The 24,146-nt window shown below is 40.0% G+C and overlaps 1 protein-coding gene across 2 annotated transcripts in view; it reads left to right on the top strand.

Moving 5' to 3' along the window:
• nxn (nucleoredoxin) overlaps positions 1 to 23,763 on the top strand; it is a 58,722-nt gene extending 34,959 nt beyond the window's left edge. The window contains exons 1-8 of one of the 2 annotated variants that reach the window (XM_067508332.1): positions 4,980 to 5,157; positions 7,572 to 7,689; positions 11,163 to 11,296; positions 14,197 to 14,297; positions 14,426 to 14,532; positions 15,199 to 15,378; positions 15,814 to 15,938; positions 22,703 to 23,763. In XM_067508332.1, coding sequence (XP_067364433.1) covers positions 7,572 to 7,689; positions 11,163 to 11,296; positions 14,197 to 14,297; positions 14,426 to 14,532; positions 15,199 to 15,378; positions 15,814 to 15,938; positions 22,703 to 22,885 — 948 coding nt within the window. In that variant the 5' untranslated portion in view covers positions 4,980 to 5,157 and the 3' untranslated portion in view covers positions 22,886 to 23,763. Of the gene's footprint in view, positions 1 to 4,979; positions 5,158 to 7,571; positions 7,690 to 11,162; positions 11,297 to 14,196; positions 14,298 to 14,425; positions 14,533 to 15,198; positions 15,379 to 15,813; positions 15,939 to 22,702 lie in introns of those variants that run through there. The other variant, XM_067508331.1, reaches the window with a different exon arrangement.
• The last annotated feature ends 383 nt before the right edge of the window (positions 23,764 to 24,146 follow it).

Below are 24,146 nucleotides of genomic sequence, written 5' to 3'. Positions count from 1 at the left end.
AGAATGCAGCATATATACATTTTTCCTGCTACAAGAACTTAAGCAAAGCAGAAGGAACAAAAAACTGTATTTTTTAACCATATATCAGCCTTTCTACAAAGCTCAGTTTTCCATACACACTAAACAAACCTCCACATTGAAAGAATGATTTTGGAAAAGCTCAATTTTAAGGGAAGGGAGGTGGTGTTTTAGTCTGAACAGAGGACCAATACTGAGCAAGAAAGATTCACCAACTTAACATAAACTTAGACAATAGTGTATTTTTACCCACTGATTGGTCTCATATTACCTTTATTAACCACCTATAGTAGCTTCAGTTAACAAAATCTGCAGTCTGAGAATATGCTTTTGTCTAGCAATCATAAATTACTGAGAAGATTGAGTGATTCATCCGTGACAAATGTAGTAAACTGCATAAATGTCATGTGAGAACAAAGCAGGGTAGCAATTGTAAGGTGGGCTTAGTAAACTCAGTCTATTTAATAAAGTTTTTATTCATTTAAAACTACTGGTTCTACCAAGCTGATTTCTGCAGGTAACTAAATCATTCATTCTTACAAGAATACAGCATTAGAAGTGAGCATAACAAAAATGATTTGCATGACAATCGGATACCACAGATCGAATGATAATTGCACATAAGTGTCTTAAAAACTGGTGTTTTTAATTTTTCAGTTTCTTCAGTTTTTAGGGTAAAAAAAAACGGTTTTGTGGTTGCAAATGTCAGTTTAGCACCGATGGAAGGCAGAATTGGAGAGAAAAGGTGTAATTTAAGTATTATGTTGTGTTATGTATTAATGGATTTTTCCACAATTTTGTGTGTGTGTGTATGTGTGAAAAGGTTTACACTTCTCTCTGTAATTTATCCCCGAAATGAGGGATCGGTGTATACAGAAATACATAGAAGTGGCTTTTGGGTGGACAGGAAGGCAGGCAGACTGGTCTAGTGGTGCACTGGTCGTAAAGAATGTGCCCCCTACCACCCTGACCTTTGACCTCAGAGAATGTAGGCCTCAGGGGCAGCCCACGCCTGTAGAGAGACAATGCTGCAGATACCTATTGAGTCCTGGCTTTTTACTTCTTTACAATCCCCTCCCTGCTTTTTCTTGCCATACAGGGTCCAAGTTTGGATTTAGAGCCTGCATTCAGGGGGTCGCTTTTGTGCCTCCACATAAGGCTGGAGGGCGGGGGTGGAATCCCACATTTCTCTTTCTCTCTCCCTCATTCTCCCTTTTTTTTTCTGCCAGGTTATTTCCCCTAAGCCCTCTGACATTCTGGCACCTGTTTTCCTCACAAAACCGTTAATTTATCACTGAATTATTAACTAAGAGTCGACAATGTGTCTGGCACTGTGTGACATGTCCTGACTTTGGGGGGGGGGGGGGCAGTTGCCCTGGCAACAAGAGGAAGCGAGGCTTTATTGAAAAGCAATTTAGCCAGCTTCTGCATATGGAGGATCCTCTCCCCGTTTGGTTTGTCCAGAGAATGTTGTAGAATTATTATATCCCAAGTGATAGTAAGAACAATTTGCATTGGAGAAACATAATAAGAAAATCTCCCTTGTATTTTAGCATGACAATTTTGCAAGACATAGGCTGGAGTAAGAGCCTGTACCTCCTTTGTTTTGTTTTGTTTGGGAACGTTTGTTTTATTTATATATGTTTTTTTTTATTTTGCAAAATAGAAAAATTAAATCACGTGACAGCAGTGGTGCAGAAATGAAAGATGAAAGCTTATGTAAGGCAAAATGAGATGAAGCTGAAAATGAGGAGAGATTTCATCACTCTAAGAAAGGGCAGTGAGAGTGCAGCTGTCAGAGAGGCTGCAATGTGTGTTTCACCACCAGTTGAAAGTTATGGTGTTGAAGACTCTTGACCGGGTAAAGTGATAGCCAGGTCAGAGCAGCACTAAGATGGAAGTACTAAGTAACACACACACATACGGACACACTAGCTAACACAGTGTGGGTTGAAGTATGGCTAAGAGGTGGGAGGGGATGGCTCCCTTTGTAGCCATGAAGGGCAGCAACAGGGTTTGAAGTGGATACAGGCAGTTACAGAGAGCCTCAGGAGCAGATTGTGCAGAGGCGGGGTGCAGCATAGAGGAATGTAAGTCGGAGCAGGCTGCAGGGGCCCAGCCAAAAGGGAGTTAGTGTTGTAGTCAGGAGATGTAGGAAGAAAGAGATGATTGAGCAAGAAAACAATGCTTCTCATTTGTCTTCAGCCTAAAGAAAACGCAGGTTAAACTGAGTCCAACCTTGCAAATAGCCTGACACATGATGAATATACTGTGTTGATGCTGCTGTGCACTAACATGCGGGTTTAAATCGATTTGCAGATGTTGTCCATGTTGCACAGGTGATTGCTTGATTTCTAAAGACACTCGTCTTGGCATCGGCCAAGTAGCAAACCAAGACTCAAGTCCAGTGTCTTCACCCCTGTGCTGGTGCTGTAAATCTTTACGGACAAAGATCACACTGCCTGCAGGTACTTCCAATAAAGAAGTCCCAGAGAAAGACACATGCTTTTGTTGGACATATCTTGAGGCTGTTCAGTCCATCCGACAGACAATTTCCCATTTTCTAACAAATGGCTTCACACACTTAACAACTAAGCTGTATATGAGGATGTAAAGCCATTTATCACCTGACTGTTATCTCTAGCGTGCAGGAGACCACTGTTTGGAATGGAACGTTCCTTTTTTGTTTGTTTGTTTTTTGGAAACAAACAAACAAACAAACAATGCTAAATTGAATCAATTGGAAACATGTTTTCCTCTGTGTCCTTTCTAAACAACATGGGCTACATTACAGGTTGTTCGCTCATTTGTGTTGTAAACTGTGTCAATGACAAGTGAATTATGAAACATTTTTACTGGGTAAAAATGTCAATGGGAATTTCTGAGTAGGTTAAATTAAATGCAACAAATCTACTTTACACAGCTGAGTGACTAGGGAATAATGTCAATTCTTTCTCTGGATGAAATGGAATAAAACACCAAAATAAAAGATAAAGGATTGTGCTGCTATCAGCATCACAGCAGGGTGCTCCTTGTGTCCTGTGTTGTAAAAGGCCGGCTTTTCTTTTGTAATGGCGAGCGATGGGAGCATCTGGCAGATGCCCCAGGCCTGACCAGCCCAGGGAAAGTAGATCTGTAAGACGATAGAGCTCGAACAATCATAGGTGAATTGGTCATGCTGAGTAAAAATATTTCTTCCACTCTAGTTCAATCCACAGAGTGGCACTCACCACCCTGCAGCCACCGGTCACAGACAAGAAGCTGAATTTTACTGCAGAGCAAAGCTACAACTAAGCTACAACTGAAGCAGATGTGTATGGATTGTAAAGGTTTAGCCCACAGAGGTGGGTTTCTGCACCCAGGAGAACATTCTTCTAAAGTGTAGACTGTGTAGCATGAAAGCAATCACCACATGTGACATGGAAGGGTCGACGTTTTGGGATTTTGCGTCTGAGAATAAGAATATATGAGAATTTATTTTGATCTCACAGACTGTAAGATTTTCAACCCTGTTAGGCTTGATATGACCCCGCACACTGATCCACTGGCCCCCATGGTGAGCTGATTCGCTCTTCTTTTAAGATATGGATCCGCAACCATGCATGTTCCAATTAGCATGATGAGCACGGGCTGTATTGTGAGGCTAATGGCTGCATGTCCAGGAGAGTAAATAGATTGTTAGTATGGATTTCCAGCTCTCCCTAGAGTTGTAACAGTTGGTGGGGTTATTGGCTTATTTAAACCAGTGTGTAACTGTATAGCCGAGCAGGAGGCTCAGATAGCTACACACTTTGCTGATACTGATAATGAATAGGCCCCTTAGAGAGAAAGCTACGAGTGGCAATATGCAATTTTATAGTGAACACAATCTGCTAGTTTACAGTATAATTAGCTAGTGATAAAGTGTTCTGTATATTTGCATGAAGGCCCTAACAGTGAGTGAATCATGTGGCTAGGCTTTACTAGTTTTTACATTTTATCATATATAATAACTGTAAAATACACTTTTTACACCTTTTTTTTTTTTTTTTTTTTTGAAACAAGAAAGTAGATGGAAATATTGATTGATACATGCAAAAAAATTTGTCATAAATTCAGCCGGTTCAAAGCAACAGTAAGATATTTTGGGCAATACACTTCCTTGTTTTGCTCTGGAGAGAGAGGAAAAAAAGACCAGCACTGCTCTCGTAGATGTGTGTGGTAAATATGACGCTGCAATTAGCTGGTATCTTATCTTAGGACTAGAAACTCCGGGAACAGCTAACGGTAACCTTCCCTTGTCCTGAAGTAAAATAATCTACGTATGCCAGCTAACTAATTAACATTCTGGTTTCAGACGTTTGAGAGGATTGTGCCAAAATAAATCATGCCTGGGTATTGTACCCTTTGGGACAGCACCAGGCTAAGTATTTTTTTTTTTTTTCTTTTTCGTCCGATAAGTTAAGCGAACTGTCTCTTGGCTGCTGCTTCATATTTAACCCACACGTATTTACAGTGGTATCAATTTTCTCATCTAACCCTTGGCACGAAAGCAAGAAGTGTGTTTTCCTTAAAGCGGTTTCTCTTCTTTAAACTTCACAATGTTGCATACTGTACAGAAGCACAAAAGAAACACTTGAATCAAGTTATCCCAGATAAAATCTGTGATTTATTAGTGTGTACCAACACAACAAAACTCTAGTTGACACTTCAACAAGGCTTAAGTCTTTTTTCCCAGACATGGAGTGAGGGCAGATTTGACAGCATGATTTATGTGGCTGTTTTTAGTACAACATATTATGTCACATTCTGTATTTATTGTCTCAGCTATAATGGCCTCCAGCTCTTGACAATGAAACAGTGTTTTTTTTACTGTGGCGTGTGAGGCTCCTGTTTGCTATTCACAGCGAGGACAGAAAGGGGCAGAGTGCACATCACTGTCTTCAGTGTTTTGGAGCAACATTTTGGCTTTAAAAAACAAAGTGAATTCCTCATAGAGACGGGACAAGTGTGAGATGACCTTGAGGGATCGTCTTCTAAATTTACACGAACATCCTTTTGGACTCCGTGCTCGGAGGCTGTTGCTGAGTTGACCGTTCTGTTTTGACTGCATCCTGAAAAGCTTTGCCACAATAGGTCGGTGCTCGCACACAGTAGCAGGTTAGTACCCGTGTCTGTACCCCTCTACTCCAATCAGCAGATCTTACACGGAGCCACTTGAAAACTGTTTGTGTATAGTTCTTAGTTCCTCCAGATATTATTGCTTTGTATTACGATTTCATTTCTCCAGGTACGATCCTTTTTTCTTTTCCTTCATCTCTCCTCATCTTCAGCTAATTTGAACAATTTCAACACATTTTTAGCCAAACAAGAAATATGCAGGTAACGCCTGTAGCAGGCAAAGGTACATAGAAGACACACTTAACAACACGTCACCTATATCCCACAGCTGGTCCAGTCCGGGTTCACTTAATTGAATATCAATCTGGACACACAACTACAACTTGACTTGTTGGTGGTGGCATAAAGCTGCAAGGTGATTCGGTGGTGGAATTGTTCACAGTGGTACTTTTACATTAGTTTTACAGACTCTAATCTCTCTTTTTAATTTTTGTCATCTGTCTGTTTTTGCAGTCAAGCCAGCTCACAGATACTGTGTGCAGTTACATAGCACTGGACCTTGACATGGAATATTTTTCTTGACATTTTAACTTACTTTTGTTTTTCTTCGTTTGAATCCGGCTCTCAGTCTCACGTCATCAGTGTGGATAATAGCACGCAGGATACTGAAATGGCTGCAGCGTTACACTGATGCGTTGTCAGGCACGTTTCGCTCTTGGACACATTCACGGTTAATACCCCTAACCCCATCAATTTGTGAGCAGTGATTGAGTTTCCAGAGTGGAGCGTGTGGTAAAACTGTTGACTGTGGCAGACACTGGAGTTTGCTTTTGAGGGGCTTCCAGACCAATATAGTCAGGAGGCTCCGGGCCGTCTTGTCCAGGGGGCAGACAGTCTGACCTCTGCAGTCAGATAGGCCTCATGGTCGACACTATATGAATAAAACATACTCTGTACAGACTTTCCTCTCTCTGCAGTGAAGTCACCTTCTACAGCACAAGTGCAACAAAACCTAGAGCTCAGTGGTAAGTGAGCCCTGAGGATAGCGGTGCTTAGTTCCTTTGACCTAAACCTGTTTAGAATGGCTATTGCAGAACCGAAAAGAAGCATTACTTTATGCTGCTACATAAATCTTTGGAGTAAAACATGTTTTTAAAAACAATTCCACAGTAAACACATGAAAGGGTGTAATTCTCTCATAAGTTTTGAGTTTCCTTTATCCATTTATATATATATATATATATATATATATATATATATATATAGGACCTACATAGTATTCTGACCAGGTTTTTGGTCATATTTATGCTGTAGGGTCGACATATTTTAAACCACCTTGTGTTCATTCAAACAGTGTGAAATGGACTGACATTAGTTTTCCTGCCTTCCTTCCTTTTATCTCAACTTTCTGAGCTTGTTTCAGGATTTTATACGAGAAATGGTTGTTGCTGAAGCAGCAATCCTGTAAAGGTGCAGATGGCTAATTTCAACTCACAGTGCAGGACTCTTCCCTGATATATATATATATATATATATATATATATATATATATATATATATATATATATATATATATATATATATATATATATATATATATATATATATATATATATATATATATATATATATATATATATATATATCTATATCTATATCTATATCTATATCTATATCTATATCTATGTGTATATATATATATATAGATATAGATATATAGATATAGATATATAGATATATAGATATATAGATAGATAGATATATAGATATAGATATAGATATATATATTAAAAAAAGGGACTCTCACATCCAGTGTGCAGAATACTTGATCTGCTTTTTAATGTTAAGGAACACTAATCATTGATCTTCATCAATAGCAGTGGTTCGTACTCAGATTTCTGGCTGTGAAGCGTCTTTTTCTGAATTCACAACGTTTTATTAATGTCAGCCTGTCATAAAAGAGGAATGATGTTGAAACAGCCAAGGGGTGTTCATAAATGCCTTCGAAAGTATGGACTGTATATACAGCATGCCAATAATTTCCAGTGCTCAGCACTTGATGGAGTCACACATTTCTTCTTTACTGCAGAGAAAACATTCATCTCATGATGCAGCAGGGACAGCAGTTTGCCCCACTTGAGCCTCTTTAAAGTTAGATCACCCTTGCAGCAGTGTGCTTCTCACCCTCTGCTAATTCACCTCAGGGCTGCCCACACTGCTGTATTTTATTTTATTTTATTTTATTTTATTTTATTTTAATTCTTCCTTCCAGTCTCCAGAGTCTCTTTTACACAACACAGAGGGTAACTCAACTTATACTGTAGTACTTCAGGTCTCTTTTTACTTTGTCTTTCCAGCTTTGAAATTGAACTAAATATGAATAAGTTATTGTTTGTTTGGTTTATAATTTTTTTCCTCCACTATCTTCTTTCATCCCTTTTTTTTTTCTTCAGATGAAGCTGTGGAACAAGTACAAGGTAACCAGTATCCCATCTCTGGTGTTTGTGGATGCAGCTACTGGGAAGGTGGTGTGTCGAAATGGTCTACTGGTGGTCAGAGATGACCCTAAAGGTGAGATTAAGAATTCACAGGCACACGTACATACACACACCCTTGGGCGACAATATTAATGAGGATATCCCAGTGATTTATTTTAAATGCTTGGCCTCATGCTCTGACCTTAATCCACTTCACTGAACGGGCAACCTTAACTCCAACAGCTCAGCCCTAAAAATATTACTTTGAAATTAAGTAATGACGGTCAAAAGCATGGGAAAACATACTGCACACTTCTCCCAAAATTGTTCTGCAATACTTGTATAACCTTGACTATTAACATACTTTACTATGTCTATGCTTAACAAGCATGGTATAGTTTTTCCTTAAATACTTGCAGAAGCAGGACCAACACAGTAACACACCCAGTTCAATGTAACAATGTTACTTGTTACATATATTCACTGAGAAAAGTTACGGTCTCAGTCATCAGACCACAAAGATCCTATGCTGTTTACCTCCTCTGTGAATGCTAGAGTGACATAGAGTGAATCAAACAGCCACGGACATGAAACCATGGACAGGAATCCGCATGAGTGCTCATGGGAGCAAGTTGCGATGCACTGTGCTTTCTTCCACCTGTCAGTTACGGTTAGCATCACATTTCTGCCATTTTACTTGCATTATTTAAGTTGATTTTAAAAATGCACATACAAATCAAACCAAATGTGATGGGCATAGTTACTTAGATTTATCCGCATGCACAGTAGACATTTGTTTAGCACTTATCTGCTCAGAATTCCCTGTGGAGTTACTGCACTGCCTTCATATTTAATATTTGGCTAAAACATTTTGCTATAACTCCCCCCCTCCCTCCCCCCCCCCCTTCGTTTGTGTTGCTTCTGCTGTAATTATAGTGTTGCATGAATATTATAGTGGGTCCATGTCTCACTCCCTCATGCAAAAACCCTATAATTTCTGCACTTTGAAGTGGTATTAACAAGAGAAGCCTCGCATTCCTTTCCTGTGCAGAGGACGTCCTCCGTGGCTGAGAAGATCTTAATATTTTGAAAGCGCTGCCTCTTCATACCCAGCTAAAAACGGCACCATTAGTCATATGAGGAGGGGGGAGAAGAGTGGCACTGTGGCAGCACAGCACCAAAGCAAAATGGGTTTCACATGAGAAATGTGACCGATTACTGTGCCTGGTTAATAAAAACCGGTCCAAGCAATGATTCATTAAGCGTTCTTCCAAACGAACTCTAGCTAGCAATCTATCTTAGTCCTCAGTAGCTAGTATGGCCACATACAATTAGCTGAGATTTTCTAACAACGCTTTTGCAATGCTATACTCTACTGTATACATTTCTCTCATTTTTGCTGTGTTAGGCAAACTAAGATCAGTTCTTGTGGTGATAAATCAATTCAGCTACAGCCACTGTGGTTAGGAGAGAAAAGGGGCAGTAAAAGTTTGCAGTGCATCGTCGCTGGGAGGGGCGGGTGAACAATTCAGGACCCTGTGCCTTTCACTCTGGATAAAAGGCCTGACTTGAGTGGCAGCAGACCAGCCTGCAGTGTAAAGATGAAGTGCACTTTTACAATCAGGGCAACAATAAAAGGCCGCACAAGCACAGTGCAGACGTGTTTTTCCTGCCTAATGAAGCCCTAGACAACCACACTCGCATAAAGAGACTATTATAAAGCAGCCATACAAGACTTTATTTATGATTACCTCCTTTTTTAATTCGGCTGCACTTAATGCATCTCTAGAGCTTTGACAGTAACAATGAAGGCACCTTGAAAAGGAAACGAAAAGTATGAAATAGAGCAGGAGGAAAGTATATTTTTGTCCACCTTTATGTTCTTGAGAGACATGTTTTTCAGTCACCCTCAAAACCATATTTAGCACCTGGTGGATTTCCCAAAAGCAGATGGAACGTGAAAAACTCTAATGTACACACGACCCGGAAAAAATGCCTTTTTGATATCAAGCAGACACCAAAAGGACAGAAAAGGTTTTAGTAAGATTTAGGGAATAATTGTCGGCCAACACAAAATGAATAACTATCAACTATTATGATAATTATTAGGGGGACAAATCAAGATGTCACCTTGGGTTCTGGGAAACCACTGTAGCATTGTGGTTTTAGTGAGTGCAGTCGGGTATTATGCATCTTGCCACGTCCTTGTCCAGGTTCTAGTCTGGCTGGGGACCTTTCTTTCCTTATGTTTACTGTCTGCTCTCTTCTAACTGCTTCCCAGAGGATACTACCTTAGGACCCTAGTGCCATCATGAGAATGACATTTTGTGTTAATGAAATGACTTATAAAAGTATTAGGTGGATTGTCATAGCATTTGGTAATGAGATTCTTGATCCCCTCAGGTACAATTTTAGCCCCAGCTTTCTGCTTCATGTATTACATACATTTGAGTCACATTGATAACTCTCCAAATAACCTAGAACAACAACGGTATATGGCAAATACTTCTACGTCCTTATCAAATCCTCTAGTTCTCTAAATTTAAAATAATGCAGTCCAGGAAAAAAAGATTTCAGAAACAAACCTGCAACAGGAAATGACATCTTGCTCACTTTGATCAAACGCCAACCATTGTTTTTGTGTCGTCATGAAGAAAAATATCATTGGTTGTTACTTAGTAGTATAGTGGTTGCATAAATGTACAGATGTTAACGATGGAAGTTTCCTCCTTTGAATTATGTCATATCCTGTCACTGTCACAATTATTTTATAAATTCTGCTCTGAGAACTCAGGAAATGCCTTCGGAATTTGGATGAGTGCTGTAAAACCACACTAAGGATTTAGAAACTGTGAGAATATTTCTTTCAAGGATATTTGGAGAGTTAGCACTATCACTTTGGGGGAGTGGGGGAAAAAAAAGATGAGTATTGCAATATTATCTTTAGTTATACTGTATCGATTAGCACTATAATTTTGTTTTCCTTTTTTGTAACAGAAAGTTTTGCATTGCAAGAGGTCATTGTTTATTAAATGGCAAGTGTATATTGCAATATCTTCCACGAGATATAACCTAAATATGACTTACTGACAAAATTGTGCAGCTCTAACAAAAGGTAAACGTTTATTTATGCATATTCTATAGATAGGGTGATGTGTTCTTTAAACTATGACATTTTTCCTAAAATGAGGTATTTAAAAAAAATCTCCAATGGTTACAGGGGCTCGTTAAATTGCTGACTTTTTTTCCCTTGTGCTATCATCACTTTTGAGTTTGTCAAATATTTGTCAAGTATTTTGGTTTATGAGCAAATGACTAACAAACGCTCCCATCAGCACATTGAGGTTTTTGTTTATCATTGGATGTTAGCAGTCATCATACCTGCTGAAAATCAGAAAGTTAGCAGAATGTTAGCCATTTTGCTCAAAGTGAAAAGTGATGCTGTGTTGCTGGCATTGCTCTAGCCTCCTTTTTTTTCTTTTTTCTTTTTTTTTTCTTCTTGATATGTTTTTCCTTGCTATTGTTTCCTTATCTTCAACCCCCCTTCACTTTCCTACCCTCTCCCAGGCTTGGAGTTCCCCTGGGGCCCAAAGCCTTTTGCAGAGGTGGTGGCAGGCCCTCTGCTCAGAAACAACAGGCAAACAGCAGACAGCAGCTCTCTGGAGGGACACTTCGTGGGAGTGTACTTCTCAGCACACTGGGTGAGTGCAAAGAAAAGGGACAAAGAGGAGCCTGTTTTTATACTACAAGACCTTCTATCACTGTCAAAACACAGACATCAGGCAGAAGAAACGGCAGCAGAGCTGAGCAGGAAGAGCCCGAACAGTCAGTCAAAACAGATAAGGGAGAGACAGATGGGCGGAGGCAACTCCATTGTTTGACTGTTTACATTAACAGAGGTAGACCTTCCTTCCACCGCCACCTCAGGACCTTTTGAAGGTTGGATAGGACTCTACACCCTGCTGATGTTGTCACTGTCGTCTCTTTCTCTGCTGGACATGCTGAGTGACAATCATGACTCTGTGGTGCACAAAAGGCATTATATCATCTGTGAACTCTTAATGAGGTACAGCACAGACCAGTCAGCACAACAGCTGCCAGAGCCACAGCCTCAGAGACCAGCTCTCCAGAATGGTGACGCCTGAAGGCTGGCTCAAACCCCAGACCCATGCAAAATTGAAAAGGACCAGTCACCAAAACCATTGCAAAAGTTTAGAGATAGATATAGATAGAGATATATAGAGAGAGAGGGAGAGACAGAGAGACACGCCACATTCCCCCTGGTCACTCATGTAAATCGATCCACTATTAAGTAGTAATTTTAGAAACCTGAAATGCCAGCACCTGGCATTGGTTTCCATTTAAACAGAAGCGTATTTAAATTCCTAATGTTTTATGGACCTGAAAAGAGCAGTGTCAGGGGAAACATGACCTGTACTTGACTGTGCCTCTTGCTTTTTCCGTTGCAGTGTAATGAATTTTTTCTTCTATAATAAAAACCAAGACAGTCCCAAACATCAGCAAAGAGAAAAGATAACATGTCTTTATAATTAGTATGATATGTAAGATATTTATAACCTGGGTATTTTAAAGACATAAGCTTTGTTAGGAAAACTTTAGACATGATTCCAAAACATTCTGTTATTGTCTCAGTTCTGCAACAGCAGAATTGTCTTCCACACATTCACGTTCAGACAAAAGTTTACAGATCCTTATAGAGATACAGTTTTTTCCTTTTCATCTCTAGCTGCCACGATATCTTATGTCAGCCATTTAGAGTATGTGCTCATGAGTGTTGCAAATGTTATGTTAAGTCCTACTGAAACACCCTGCTGGAGGACAAAGGGGAATCTGGATGGTTTGTGGTGATGCATTTACAGAACTCTAAATGACTTTGAGGAACACAATCTCACAAATATGTTTAAACTCAATGATGCAGTTTCAGAATACAATTTTTTTTTTAAAAAGCTTCCTCTGCCCTGACAAAAAACATTATATTAGACATTAGACATACATTTACCAGGTGGCTATAAACACAAACAAGATGTTATTATGTCATTTTAACACTACATCTTGTTTCTGCATCCCCCAAGTGGCCGATAGCAGTCACTGCAGGTGTAATGACCTACTGATGCATCTATTGCTTTTTAATATTGTGAAGCTTCATGACCTCGATAAGAATCAATACTTACAAAGACAATGTTACAGGCTACTATTTGTGCCTCTACAAGTATTTTACGATTAATTTTTCACTTTAAGCAGCCTACATTGAGAAAATTGTATTGATTGATACTGTAATGAAGTCTAAACCAAACGATTACAATATTTCAGCAAAACATTCTTATTACATTAAAACAAGCAATTAAGAGGATATTTATTGTAATAGAGCAAAAAAGTAAAAATAATCCAGGTGTCATGGTATCGATATCAAGTATCAGGTTCGATACTGCCCTTAAGTAATCATACACGTTAACTGAGCAGGTAGAGGGAAATGGGACTGTCTGATGTTTGGAGGTGTTTTAAGATCTGTGACAATAACGTCTTAAGATCCAGTTGTTAACTGTCATTCTCATGATTCTCAAGAAACATGTTTAATCTTTGTGACTGACATTAGGGAGAGAGAAATCAACAGTAACTAGAACTTGACTTCAAATTTGTCAACTGATGTCATGGAATTGTTTTCATAATAAAGAGTTTATCATCCAAGTGTAGTACAAAGTTACTGAGAATTTAAATAGTTGGTCTTCTAGACATTCAAGGTCTGTGTATCGATTGATTGCATGAAGTGAATTACTTATGTGTTGGAAACTCGTCATAAGGATAAAAATTCACTTTGCCTTTATAGGAACTTAATATAATTTAATCTACATGGAATGTGCAAAAAAATTTTTGTTTTTTTACATAATAGTCCAAATAATTGACTGAGAAAAAATGAACACATATGCTATTTGGACCTGCAGTGTCTGTCAGTGTCTCTCTTCATTTTAACTGTGCAGTGGATAGATGGAGGTTTTACTGTGTAATAAGTACTAGTACATACTAGAAGCACACATTTTTTTTTTTCTACTCATATCAGCACTTTGTATCAGCAAGTACTCAAATGGAAGTACTTGTACTCAGTCCAGAAAATAGTGATACTGGGACATCTCTTAATATTAATAGTATTTCCAACTTTTCCAAATATCTTTATGTGTGAAGTTCAGACCGAGTGTTTGTATTTTAAAACATAAGAAAATACGCACAGCACATACGTAGAACATGAGAACGGTTGGAAGTAAGACTGGTCTGTTTATCTTCTTGCTGCCATAGCACTCTGATGTCATCTTAATGCCAGCCATGCCACTGCGTCTCTCCCTGGATAACAAATACTTTCTCAAGCTACAGTATTACAGCAGGATTAGGGTTTTGAGAGGTCCAGGTTTTAGTTTGAAAGAAGCTGGATGCAAAACACAAGATTATTACTAGTTTGTTGAAAGATGTCCCAGAGAGAGTGCTGTTAAATACCCCAAACAATGGAAACTGCTTTAATAACCTGTCATTTGTCACTTTGCACAGTATATTTACTTCCCTTAACATTCTTGTGCTGTCTCTTGTGTCTTAGTGCCCACCGTGCCGCAGTTTGACCCGGGTCTTGGTGGAATCGTATCGGACTGTCAAAGAGTCGGGTCAGAAGTTTGAGATCGTTTTTGTCAGCGCTGACAGGTGAGTGTGCCAGTACATTAAAAGAGGTCATATTTATTGTGACGCACATCTGTTTGTGTCTGGAAGAGCACAAATAGGTCAATCGTCTCAGTCGGCTGACAATCTAAACCACTGTCCAACCCTTCCAGGTCAGAGGAGTCCTTCAAGCAGTATTTCAGCGAAATGCCCTGGTTGGCGGTGCCATATTCAGATGAGGCTCGACGATCACGACTTAACAGACTCTATGGGATACAAGGTAACCTCTTCAAAACCTCTTCGAGCTGAAAGGACTGGGTAGTTTGTCACATACATAAACACTATCACAAGGGCTGGCAGCTCTCTCTCTGGCAAACAGCAGCACTGATTGCCCTGCAGCCAAAGGAATGAGCCCTGGTTATCAGGTTTACTGTCCTGTTCACTGCGGAAGTGCTACGCCTCTACCTCCGTGCCTCGTTCTTTTCTCCTGAGTCCGTCCTCCATGTAAGTGCGGAGGCCTGTGGATTAAGTTAGCGAGAGCTGGCTCTCGACCTCTCCTGGAAAAGAATGCGAGGAATGCACGGTGAACGAGTCGACACTGCCCCTCTCCTGCAGCTCGCATTGGCCCCGTGTCGGTTAACTTCAGTTCACATGCGCAGACAGGAATATACTGACTCATGTGATCGGTTTGCTGGCAGATGGTTTCAGTTTTTGCAAAGGTCTGATGTAAAAGACATCCGAAGTGGAGTCACAAAGGGGTGGTGAAAGGCCAGGAATGCCTAAAATTATCCTCCTAACCAAATCACACTTTGGTTAGGAGGAGAGGGAACAGTCTGCGTCACAAAGCGATACTCCACAGAAGTGCCTCAAACCACCTCCCAAGGCTGTTGCCCATTTCCTTTCCTTGCCTTCACAGCATCCTCGCCTTTTTTCTCTTCATCACCAGGTATTCCCACGCTGATTCTGTTGGACACAGACGGTCACATTATCACGCGACAGGGCCGCGTGGAGGTGCTCAATGACCCAGAGTGTCGGCTCTTTCCTTGGCACCCTCGGCCTGTGCTCGAGCTCAGCGAGTCCAACGCCGTGCAGCTCCACGAGGGGCCCTGCCTCGTCCTGTTTGTGGGTGAGTAGACAGCGGGACATTGGGATGCGTTCCCCGTGAAGTGGCATTTATACGGAACATATTGAATGTCAGAGTCTGGAAAATTCTCCCAGTGTTGAAAGGTCTGTAGGAAATTGAATCTATTTATATGCTAATACAGAAGATGCAAAGAAGCAAAATGGAGCAGGTTTATGAAAAACATCAGAAAATGATTTAGACATAAATGCAGAGCAGTTGTTCAGTTGTGAGGGACTAAATGTCACTGTTGGAACATTGTCAGGAAAAGATGGTACATAGTGAAACCCAAATGTGAGAGCACTGTGGCACCTTTTGAGGTCCACTGGACTGAGACCATCTACATAGTTACCCAGTCATCTCTCCTTCATTACTTTCTCTCACAAGGTGTCTTTTATAATTTCTTTTGTACTTTGGCTGTGTCTTTCTTGCTGCGTTCAGATGCTGAGGAGGAGGGAGAGCTGGAGCCAGCCAAGGAACTGATTCAACCAATCGCAGAGAAGCTCATGGCAAAGTACAAAGCCAAGGAGGAGGAGATGCCGCTGCTGTTCTTTGTGGCTGGAGAGGTGAGATAAGCCACTCAAGACTGAATAAAATGCCATTTCACACTTACTTGAATAACGAAAGTTGAGGTTTTCTTTACGTGTGGATACAAAAACGCATCTCTGGTTGTTTGTTGGGCTGTGGGGGAATGAGCCCAACTGATTACTACTTTTAGGCCATCACGCACATTTATATTAAGTTTAGGTCAAGTAAAATCCCTAAATGTGTCTTAGGTCTTGGTGTTATAAAGTTACTTACCTAACAAATGGAATTCATTCTCTTGAGGCTCTGATTTTGGTCTTTTTTGCTCTTTAGCTGCAGCTGTCTCAGTGCAAAAACAGTGACCAACAAGACCATAACGTTGTGGTCTATAAAATTAAAGCAATTATCTAAATGATCTACACTAAAATGCTCCGTGAGATGCAGTGGAGCTGATGTTGGCTGTTAGCACAATGACCCGCTAACAGTGATCTATAGTTGAAATGCAAATGTTGACTATAGCTGTTTTGACCAAGGTTATTCTATTACGTCTTTAAATTCCTTTTTATTTTGATACTGTATATGGGTTAAAACTCATTTTCCATTTAGGTTTAGTTAAAATAATATTAAAAAAACGCTGTTTGGTCTTAGTATTTATTAAAAATTCGTTAAAAATGTATTGACTATTAGGAAATGGTTTCAACTTTTTACTTAGACCTACATTTATTTCAGATTGACAAAATTAAATTTGCATAAAAGGTAATTTACTTTTACTCACTTCACAATTTTCAGCACAATTAGATAATTAATTTGTGCAGTCTGTGGACATTTGAATTGAGAATTATGACATTACATTACTAGTCAATGAAGGGATGGATGAGTGCAATTTACCTTTTCTTTTTTTTTCATTGGCGCTGGTTCTCTTATATACATGTGAAAACAGAATGATAACCACATTTTTTTTGTTGTTGTTGTCGTTCTTATTTTTAGAAAATGCATCTGTATTGCATTGTTCCTCCTGTATAGAGAGTTATTTTTAGAGACATATCTTCAATAAGGCAATATTTGGTCAGGCCTCATTGTAAATGGCATTTTGTCTGAATACCTAACTTTGGCAAGTGTCAATTTTCGCATTAGAGGCCCCTTCTTTGAGCCACTTGAACCTGCAAGAGAGACCCTCGGTCCTTTCCATCACCTTCAATTCAACCGTGTACCTCTATCATGATGCACGGCCACAGACTTTCTGTATTCCCTCACACTGCCACCAAATCCTCATCCCAGCTCCTCAGGCGAACTATAGCTCTCCAGAACTTGCAGAGTTAGCAGCAGCAGCAGCAGCAGACATTATTACCAGATTAGCTACATCTCCCTGCTTCCCTTGCTCTCTGCCCCTGAGCTCCAGTTTCTTGTGTCACACACCAAAGGGTGGGCTCACATTTCAGCTGTGAGGCTTGCACATGTGCTATCTGTCTGACCGTGTGGGTGTGTGAAAGAGACTGTGAGTGTTTGCCACATTGTGGAGCCTGGAATCTGTTTACACTTTTGTTATCACTTTTGAGGTCTCGCTGTGGGAAACCAGCACTCGTTCCCACCGTGCAAGTCTTAGAATTTTAAAGAGACAACATAATTTAGGGTTGGGATCAGCTTAAGGTTAAGATTTGGCAAGTGGTGGCTTTGAGGTCTCCAGGAAATGAATGTATGTCAATGTAAAGTCCCTGCAGGGTCACAAAACAAATGCGTGTGTGTTTGTAGCCAAGCCAGTCCACTTTCATGTCAGCCTTGAAATGACACTGATATACAGTTTGTACACAGAACAAGAACAGCACAGTGACATAATAGTGTTTTTGTTTTCACTGTCTGTGCCAATATTTATTTGACCTAACACAAAAGAACATTGCGGTACTGGAGCTTTAAGTGATTCCGAAGTTTCTTGCCTTATAGCTGCAGTTAAGGTTTGCTCTGTTTCCCTTCTGGCTCACATGCTAAGCCAGGTATTTTTATATCCATGTAGCGCAGGTATTGGAAATCACAGTGAGCTTTCACTTCCCTTTTTGGGGCCTGGGCTCAGGCTTCAGCATCTTGGCATGGGCTAGCTCTGCTAGTTGCACACTTCTTGCCAGGCCAGCTGCTGGGTTTTCTGTGTCCATGAGACAGCAGTATGCTGGCAGTCTCTCAGGGGGAGGCCAGGCTGAACAAAATGACACAGGATCTTCTTACCCTATTGGGAAAACCATACGCCACAGAGTAGTATACGGGTTTTTAAACACACCACAAAGATTTTTTTTATTCTGCTTTCATTTTTGCTGTGTACTGGCTGTTTAATGTAAAATGATCTCTGGTGGTATTATCCAGTCACATAAGAATTTAACTGACTTTTGTGGCAATCGGCAGTGACTGCTCCCCGCTATTCTGCTCTTCAAAGCTTTGTTTTCATGTGTATGTGTGTGTGGCCCTAAACGGAATAATGCCTTTGATTCTGGATTACAGTGGGTTGCGTAAACACACCAGGACTGGTTCTAAAGCAGATATTTGAGTATTAACACAATGGAAGGTATTCCCCTCTGTTTTTCTTTCAAAAGTCCAAATTGCAGTAACCTGACCTTATTCGGTATTACAGAGCCACTAAAGGGACATGAGCAAAAATGTTAAAATATACAAAGTTTCTTGTGAGCAGCAGCTATTGCCTCATGCTTACAGGATGCTGCTTTTTTTCTTTTTTGTTTTTCTTGTGTCCTCTTTGGGGCTCCGTACCTTATCAATGAAGGTCACTAAAATGATTTTTTAAATTTATGTTTATAAAATAATAGCAATATTAGACACCTCTTTAGTCAATATCCCAGTGTAAATACCAGATATTTTCACTAGAATTGGTTGTAGAGCTGAAATAGTTGAAATCTGCAACAGTGTTGACAGTTTTTGATTTTTTTTTTTCTCCAAGGAAAATTTAGCTAAAACATTGCAGTTTTATTTAAGACCATTCATTGGTCTTAAATTTATTATTTTGAAAAGAGTGGAAAAAAGTAAAACCTTTCGTGACCTCGCTGTCAAAGATGTGTTGTGGAAAGGAAATGTGACACATGTACCAAACAGCTATTAAATGAATTCTGACATTTGTGACCTGTAACCATCCTGGTGATGCCTTAACTTCAGGTTAAGTTCAGCTTCATCATCAGGTTACAGTTTTTTAGTTTGTGTACTTTGTTATTTGACACCATACCTGCAAAACGAATGACACTGTGATACTTTGTTAATTTCTAATTAGCATTGCTTAGGATGCTGATACGCTTATAACATGCGGACAATGATCCGCTGTGGCTAACCTGAAGCCGAAGGACAAAAAATTAAAAAATAAAAATAAAAAAGGAAGCTGACACGCCTAACAAAAAGCCTGACAATTTTAAACATAGCCATGTTGGAATTTTTATTTTGATTATCTTAACATGCTAATGTTGACATTCAAGATACTCACAGAGCTGCTAGCAGGTAAATTTCAGATTCCTGTTTCATTACACTGTCAATATGAAGAGTACAGCTCATTTAATTGCTTTGATCACTTCATTTTTATGTTGGATAACATAGTTTTTACTTTAAAACTTGAGGTTGTAATATTATTTGGCTGTTAATCACATAGTGTTGCACATCACATCATTTCAAAATGATTTTGCTTAAAGACATCAAAGCTGGCCTGTGAGATGGAAACCGCCCCAGCTCAGAGGCCAGTGAGGGGGCTTCGTTATCAGCTTGGGCTTTATCGGATGGTCATCATCTGTGAAATGCCACAGTGCATCAATAATCAGAATGAGCCTGACATAGCTCAGCAGGTTCCACACAGTAAACACGCTGAGCCTTATCACAGCTGTGAGAGCGGGCTACAGCAGAGAGGCCCTTTGTCTTTTTTTTATGTGCTGGGCTACAGAGGGTGAGGGGTGGGGGGCCTCTGGAACGGCTGCACCTCATGAGAAGCAGTTTATACAGCAGAGAGGCCACACAAAAGAAGATGCATGACTTCCTAAGGGTGCGAAGACTGACACAGAGATTACATCTTCTCATATCAGAGAGGCTGTAAAGGCCACGTTGAAAGATTGTGGAATTTCTCTCTCTGTGGTTTCTTTTACACTGTGCACGCAGACGATGTATAATCTATGCACAGTGTGGCTTCAACAAAGCATGCAAATGGGCGGCTTTTATTTGGAGCAGGAGAATCAAGCAGTGTTTCACTTGTAACAACATTGTCCATAGTGACAGCTTACATCTGCGAGTATTAAGTGGTCGCTCGCATGGTGATTTGCAGCACAATAAAATGGGCTTCATTCAGAGGAAGTTAGCGGCCTACAAAAAAAATACCACACTGCAACTCATCTGTTCCATCTGTTAGCAGTTTTGCAAAGTAGAGGTCAGACTTCATCTTGGCATACTTATCCTTTTTAGGCAGCAGCGCAGCTAAGCTATTCAATGAAAAAGCCTGAGAGCTGATTGTGTGGTTGGATCCTTTTAGTAGGAATAGCTCTGGATTTTCTGATAACAAGGAAGACACAACAAAGAGGCCCTGAAGGGTGGGAAACCTTAAGCATTGTGTGCAGCAGGAAATCCACCCAAAGTCGCTCCATCTTTGATTTAGTTTTGACAAAACTCACACTGGCACATAAATCAGAAACTATCCGCAACATCAGGGTCGCTGCCTCTATGGGAAGTCCAGCTCTCTGTTGCACTGCCACCCTCTGGTCTTCTCTCGTCAGTTCTGCGTCCTCAACATAATGTTTTCCATATGAAACTGATCTTTAATCTTTGCGAGTCTCCCTCCGAGCCAGCAAAGCAAGCTGAGGGGAAATCAGGTCACGCTGTCATAAGGAAGAGAAAGTGTCTCAAGTGATTGTAGTTGTGTGCTGTGTAATAAATGAATTGCGTGCCGCTGTAAAACACATGAAATCCATTTGACGTAGAGAAGATATGTGACAGGAATAATGGGTCTCTGTCAAGGCAGGAATTCCTGTTCCAAAAACACTCCTGGCTGCAAGTACAGCTGGATTACGAAACTGTGATTTTTCTATTCACTCTGAATAATTAATGGCCCTTTTGAGCGTGTTTGAAACTGGCTAAGCACTTTACTGGTAATGATTCATTCATCAGCGTCTGTCATCCCAACATGCTAAAGGGTGAAAGGTGACATCAAGCCTCTGGCAAAACATGGGGGGAGCCTTCTTGAAAACAACAGATACACAAATCTAGAAAATTCTACTAAACCTTCACAAGTTCTTGCACTGCTCCTTCTCTAGCACACACCGTATTCAAATGTGCTAAGAGGTGCATACGCTTTTGAAAGAGCTGGGATGTTGTTGGACCCCCACCTGGTTCCTTCCTGTCTTTTCCACACAGCAGGATATGTGAGTCAGTCTCTCTGGGCAGGCTGCCTGCAGGAAGACTGCAGCGAGGAAACGATATCGCATCCTCTTTAAAGTAGTGTGCATTAATAAAGAATTTGCCAGACAGTTCTGATTTTTATCGGGTGATCTTCACGTGGCATAGCTCAAGTAAAGGCTGCTGTCAGAAAATAGTCTGACATGATGAGCAGCAGAGAGACGTGTAATTTGTTGTGTCTTCTCTGCTGGAGCACATCCGGTACTTGGCTTGCATGTTTGTCAAAGTAATTCAAGAGCCATGTGAACACGGGCTGTTGAGATATAGGAATGAGATATGACATTTTGGGGAATTTTGGATAACATGACTACTTCTGAATTTCAGTAGTGTCCTCACTTGTCCATTAATTTATATAAAAACAAGTCAGATTAAGTTTTGTTTTTCTATATTTCGATCTTTACCTTCTAACTTTTCAGCTATACAATTTACAGGGTCTCCACCTCTCTCACTGGGAACAAATGAGTCATAGGCCTATTGCACATATTGTAATAGGACTATAAAATGTTTAATTATAAAAATTTATTCTTTACTACAGGTTTAATTATAGACTATATTGGTGCAATCTTTTAATAATTGTTGGACTTCCGAAAAATCCCAAATCTCGTGGATTCCCTTCGCCAAAACAAAATGTCCAACTCTAAGCTCCACTTAATGGAGAGACAATGCAAACCAGCTCATAGTAGATGCTTTAAAATCCACCAATCCCACAGTTGTTGGTTCGATCCCCGGCTCCTCTGGCCACATGTTGAGGTGTCCTTGAGCAAGACACTGAACCCCAACTTAGTTGAGTGTTGGCCAACTGCATAGCAGCCCCCCCCCTCAGTGTGAGTGCTAGTGCAAATGGGTAAACGAGAAGCAGTGTAAAGCCCTTTGAGTACCAATAGGTAGAAAAGCGCAGTATATATGCAGACCATTTACCATTTACATGCTTCTCCTTGGCCAAAACCAAGGACTATTTAAAGGTATATCTTCTCACAGCTGTGCAGATGATACACAATTATTCTTCTATTTTAATCATCAAAATATGACAAAAGGTACTTGATTGATAGATGGATAAACTTATGAATGGATGGTACTTTTCTACAGCTTACTAATGATAGAACAAAGGTCCCTCTTTGTTGTCCTGGCAATCTAGTCCTAAAAGTCTATCTATGATGTTACTAGACTCAGATTAGTTGATTCTTTTTTTTATAAATTATTTCTTTATTTTTTTGCTTTTACTTAAACTTGTTTAGTCAGTTGTACTATTTACCTTTTCACTTGTCTTGGTAAAACATTTTGGTGTCAGTGCTAAATGCTCCAGGATGCTGCTGTTAAGCTCTTGATCAGACCCTGTTACATCATGTACTATGACATTTGTAACTGTACTTGTTTTTTTTTTTTTTGACCTCAGGATGACATGACTGATTCCCTGCGAGACTACACCAACCTCCCAGAAGCGGCACCTCTGCTAACTATCCTGGACATGTCAGCCCGTGCCAAGTACGTTCGTGATGTTGAGGAGATCACACCGGCCGTAGTGGAGCAATTTGTCAGCGACTTCCTGGCTGAAAAGCTCAAACCAGACCCAATCTAAGGAGGAAGTCCAAACTGAAATTGGACAGACCCTATGGGACTCACTCCATCATAGATCCTTGACCTGTTGCTACACTCCTCACCCTCCCTAGCCTCCCACTATCTCTCACTCTTCCCTGACTGTTAGCGAGACATCTCACTTTTTACTGACATTTTAACATTTTTAGACATGTTCCTCTTTTCATGGAGTTCACTCTTTCTCCTGTGGTGCCTTGCATTGACTATAGTCCCTACACTAATATATATGGAGATTCTGTTTTTGTTTGGCCTCAAGAAAAGTTATTTGTATGTTTTTGTTTTTCCACACAATAGCATCTCTGAAGTCTAGGGAAAACCAGAGAATTATCCAGTGGACCTACTTATTCAGCTGATTATTTGTTCTTTGCATTTTCTCTGCAAAATCCTTGTTACTTCTGGTTTCTGAACAATGTTGAGGATGAATAAAACAGATTTTTGTTTTTGTTTTTTACAGTTGTAATTCACATTTACACTTAGAAATGCTGGTTCTCAGTTGGATGTAGCTGTACTGTATTCCTTTATGGCCCTATTTAAAGACACGCATACAGTGACAGGTGCACACACAGTAAGGATCACATTATACCTGCTTGTAACAGACCGATGACTGATGTTTTAAAACCCGTGTCTTGTGTGTGTTACAACGTGAGTGAAAGTCATCTCTAGCCAGTTGTTAATGGTGGTCCTCATCTCAAGGTCATTATGGGGATTTTCCATGAAGGTCCCCTAATGAAAAGGCCAGGTTATTTCTGAAGGCACAAAAAAGGCTTTGGGGAAAAAAAAATGTTGAATGTATAAATCCCTATATTCTGTTACTTCAGTCATGACTTTTCACACCCATTAAAAATTCACTGGCAAGCATAACGTTCTGTTCCTGTTAAGTTTTATCAATAAAGTTAGCTCTTGGACACAAGAACAGTTTCAGTCGGGTACAATAAAGGAAATGTAAATGTTGCATTTATTATGAGAGATCATGTGCAGATTGGCTCACTCCAGTGAGGTTGGAAAGGTTTGACCTAACATTATTCTGCATAGTTGTGCATATTTGCATAGAAATATGGCTGCACATCCTAACTAATGTGTGCACGTAAAACTAAAGAGGTGAGGCTTATAATTTCTACAGCAAATTATCTCTTTGTCTTATAGGTAATTAGTATATATTGCATATTTTTTAATTATCACCTCTCTCGCAGTGAAAATTACCAAATGCTTTTTTAAAAAAAAGGCACTTTTAAGTTATTGATGAC

The sequence above is a fragment of the Channa argus genome, chromosome 6 (genome assembly GCF_033026475.1).
Source record: "Channa argus isolate prfri chromosome 6, Channa argus male v1.0, whole genome shotgun sequence".
In the NCBI taxonomy this organism is placed as follows: domain Eukaryota; kingdom Metazoa; phylum Chordata; class Actinopteri; order Anabantiformes; family Channidae; genus Channa; species Channa argus.
This window is presented reverse-complemented; position numbering and strand designations above follow the sequence as displayed.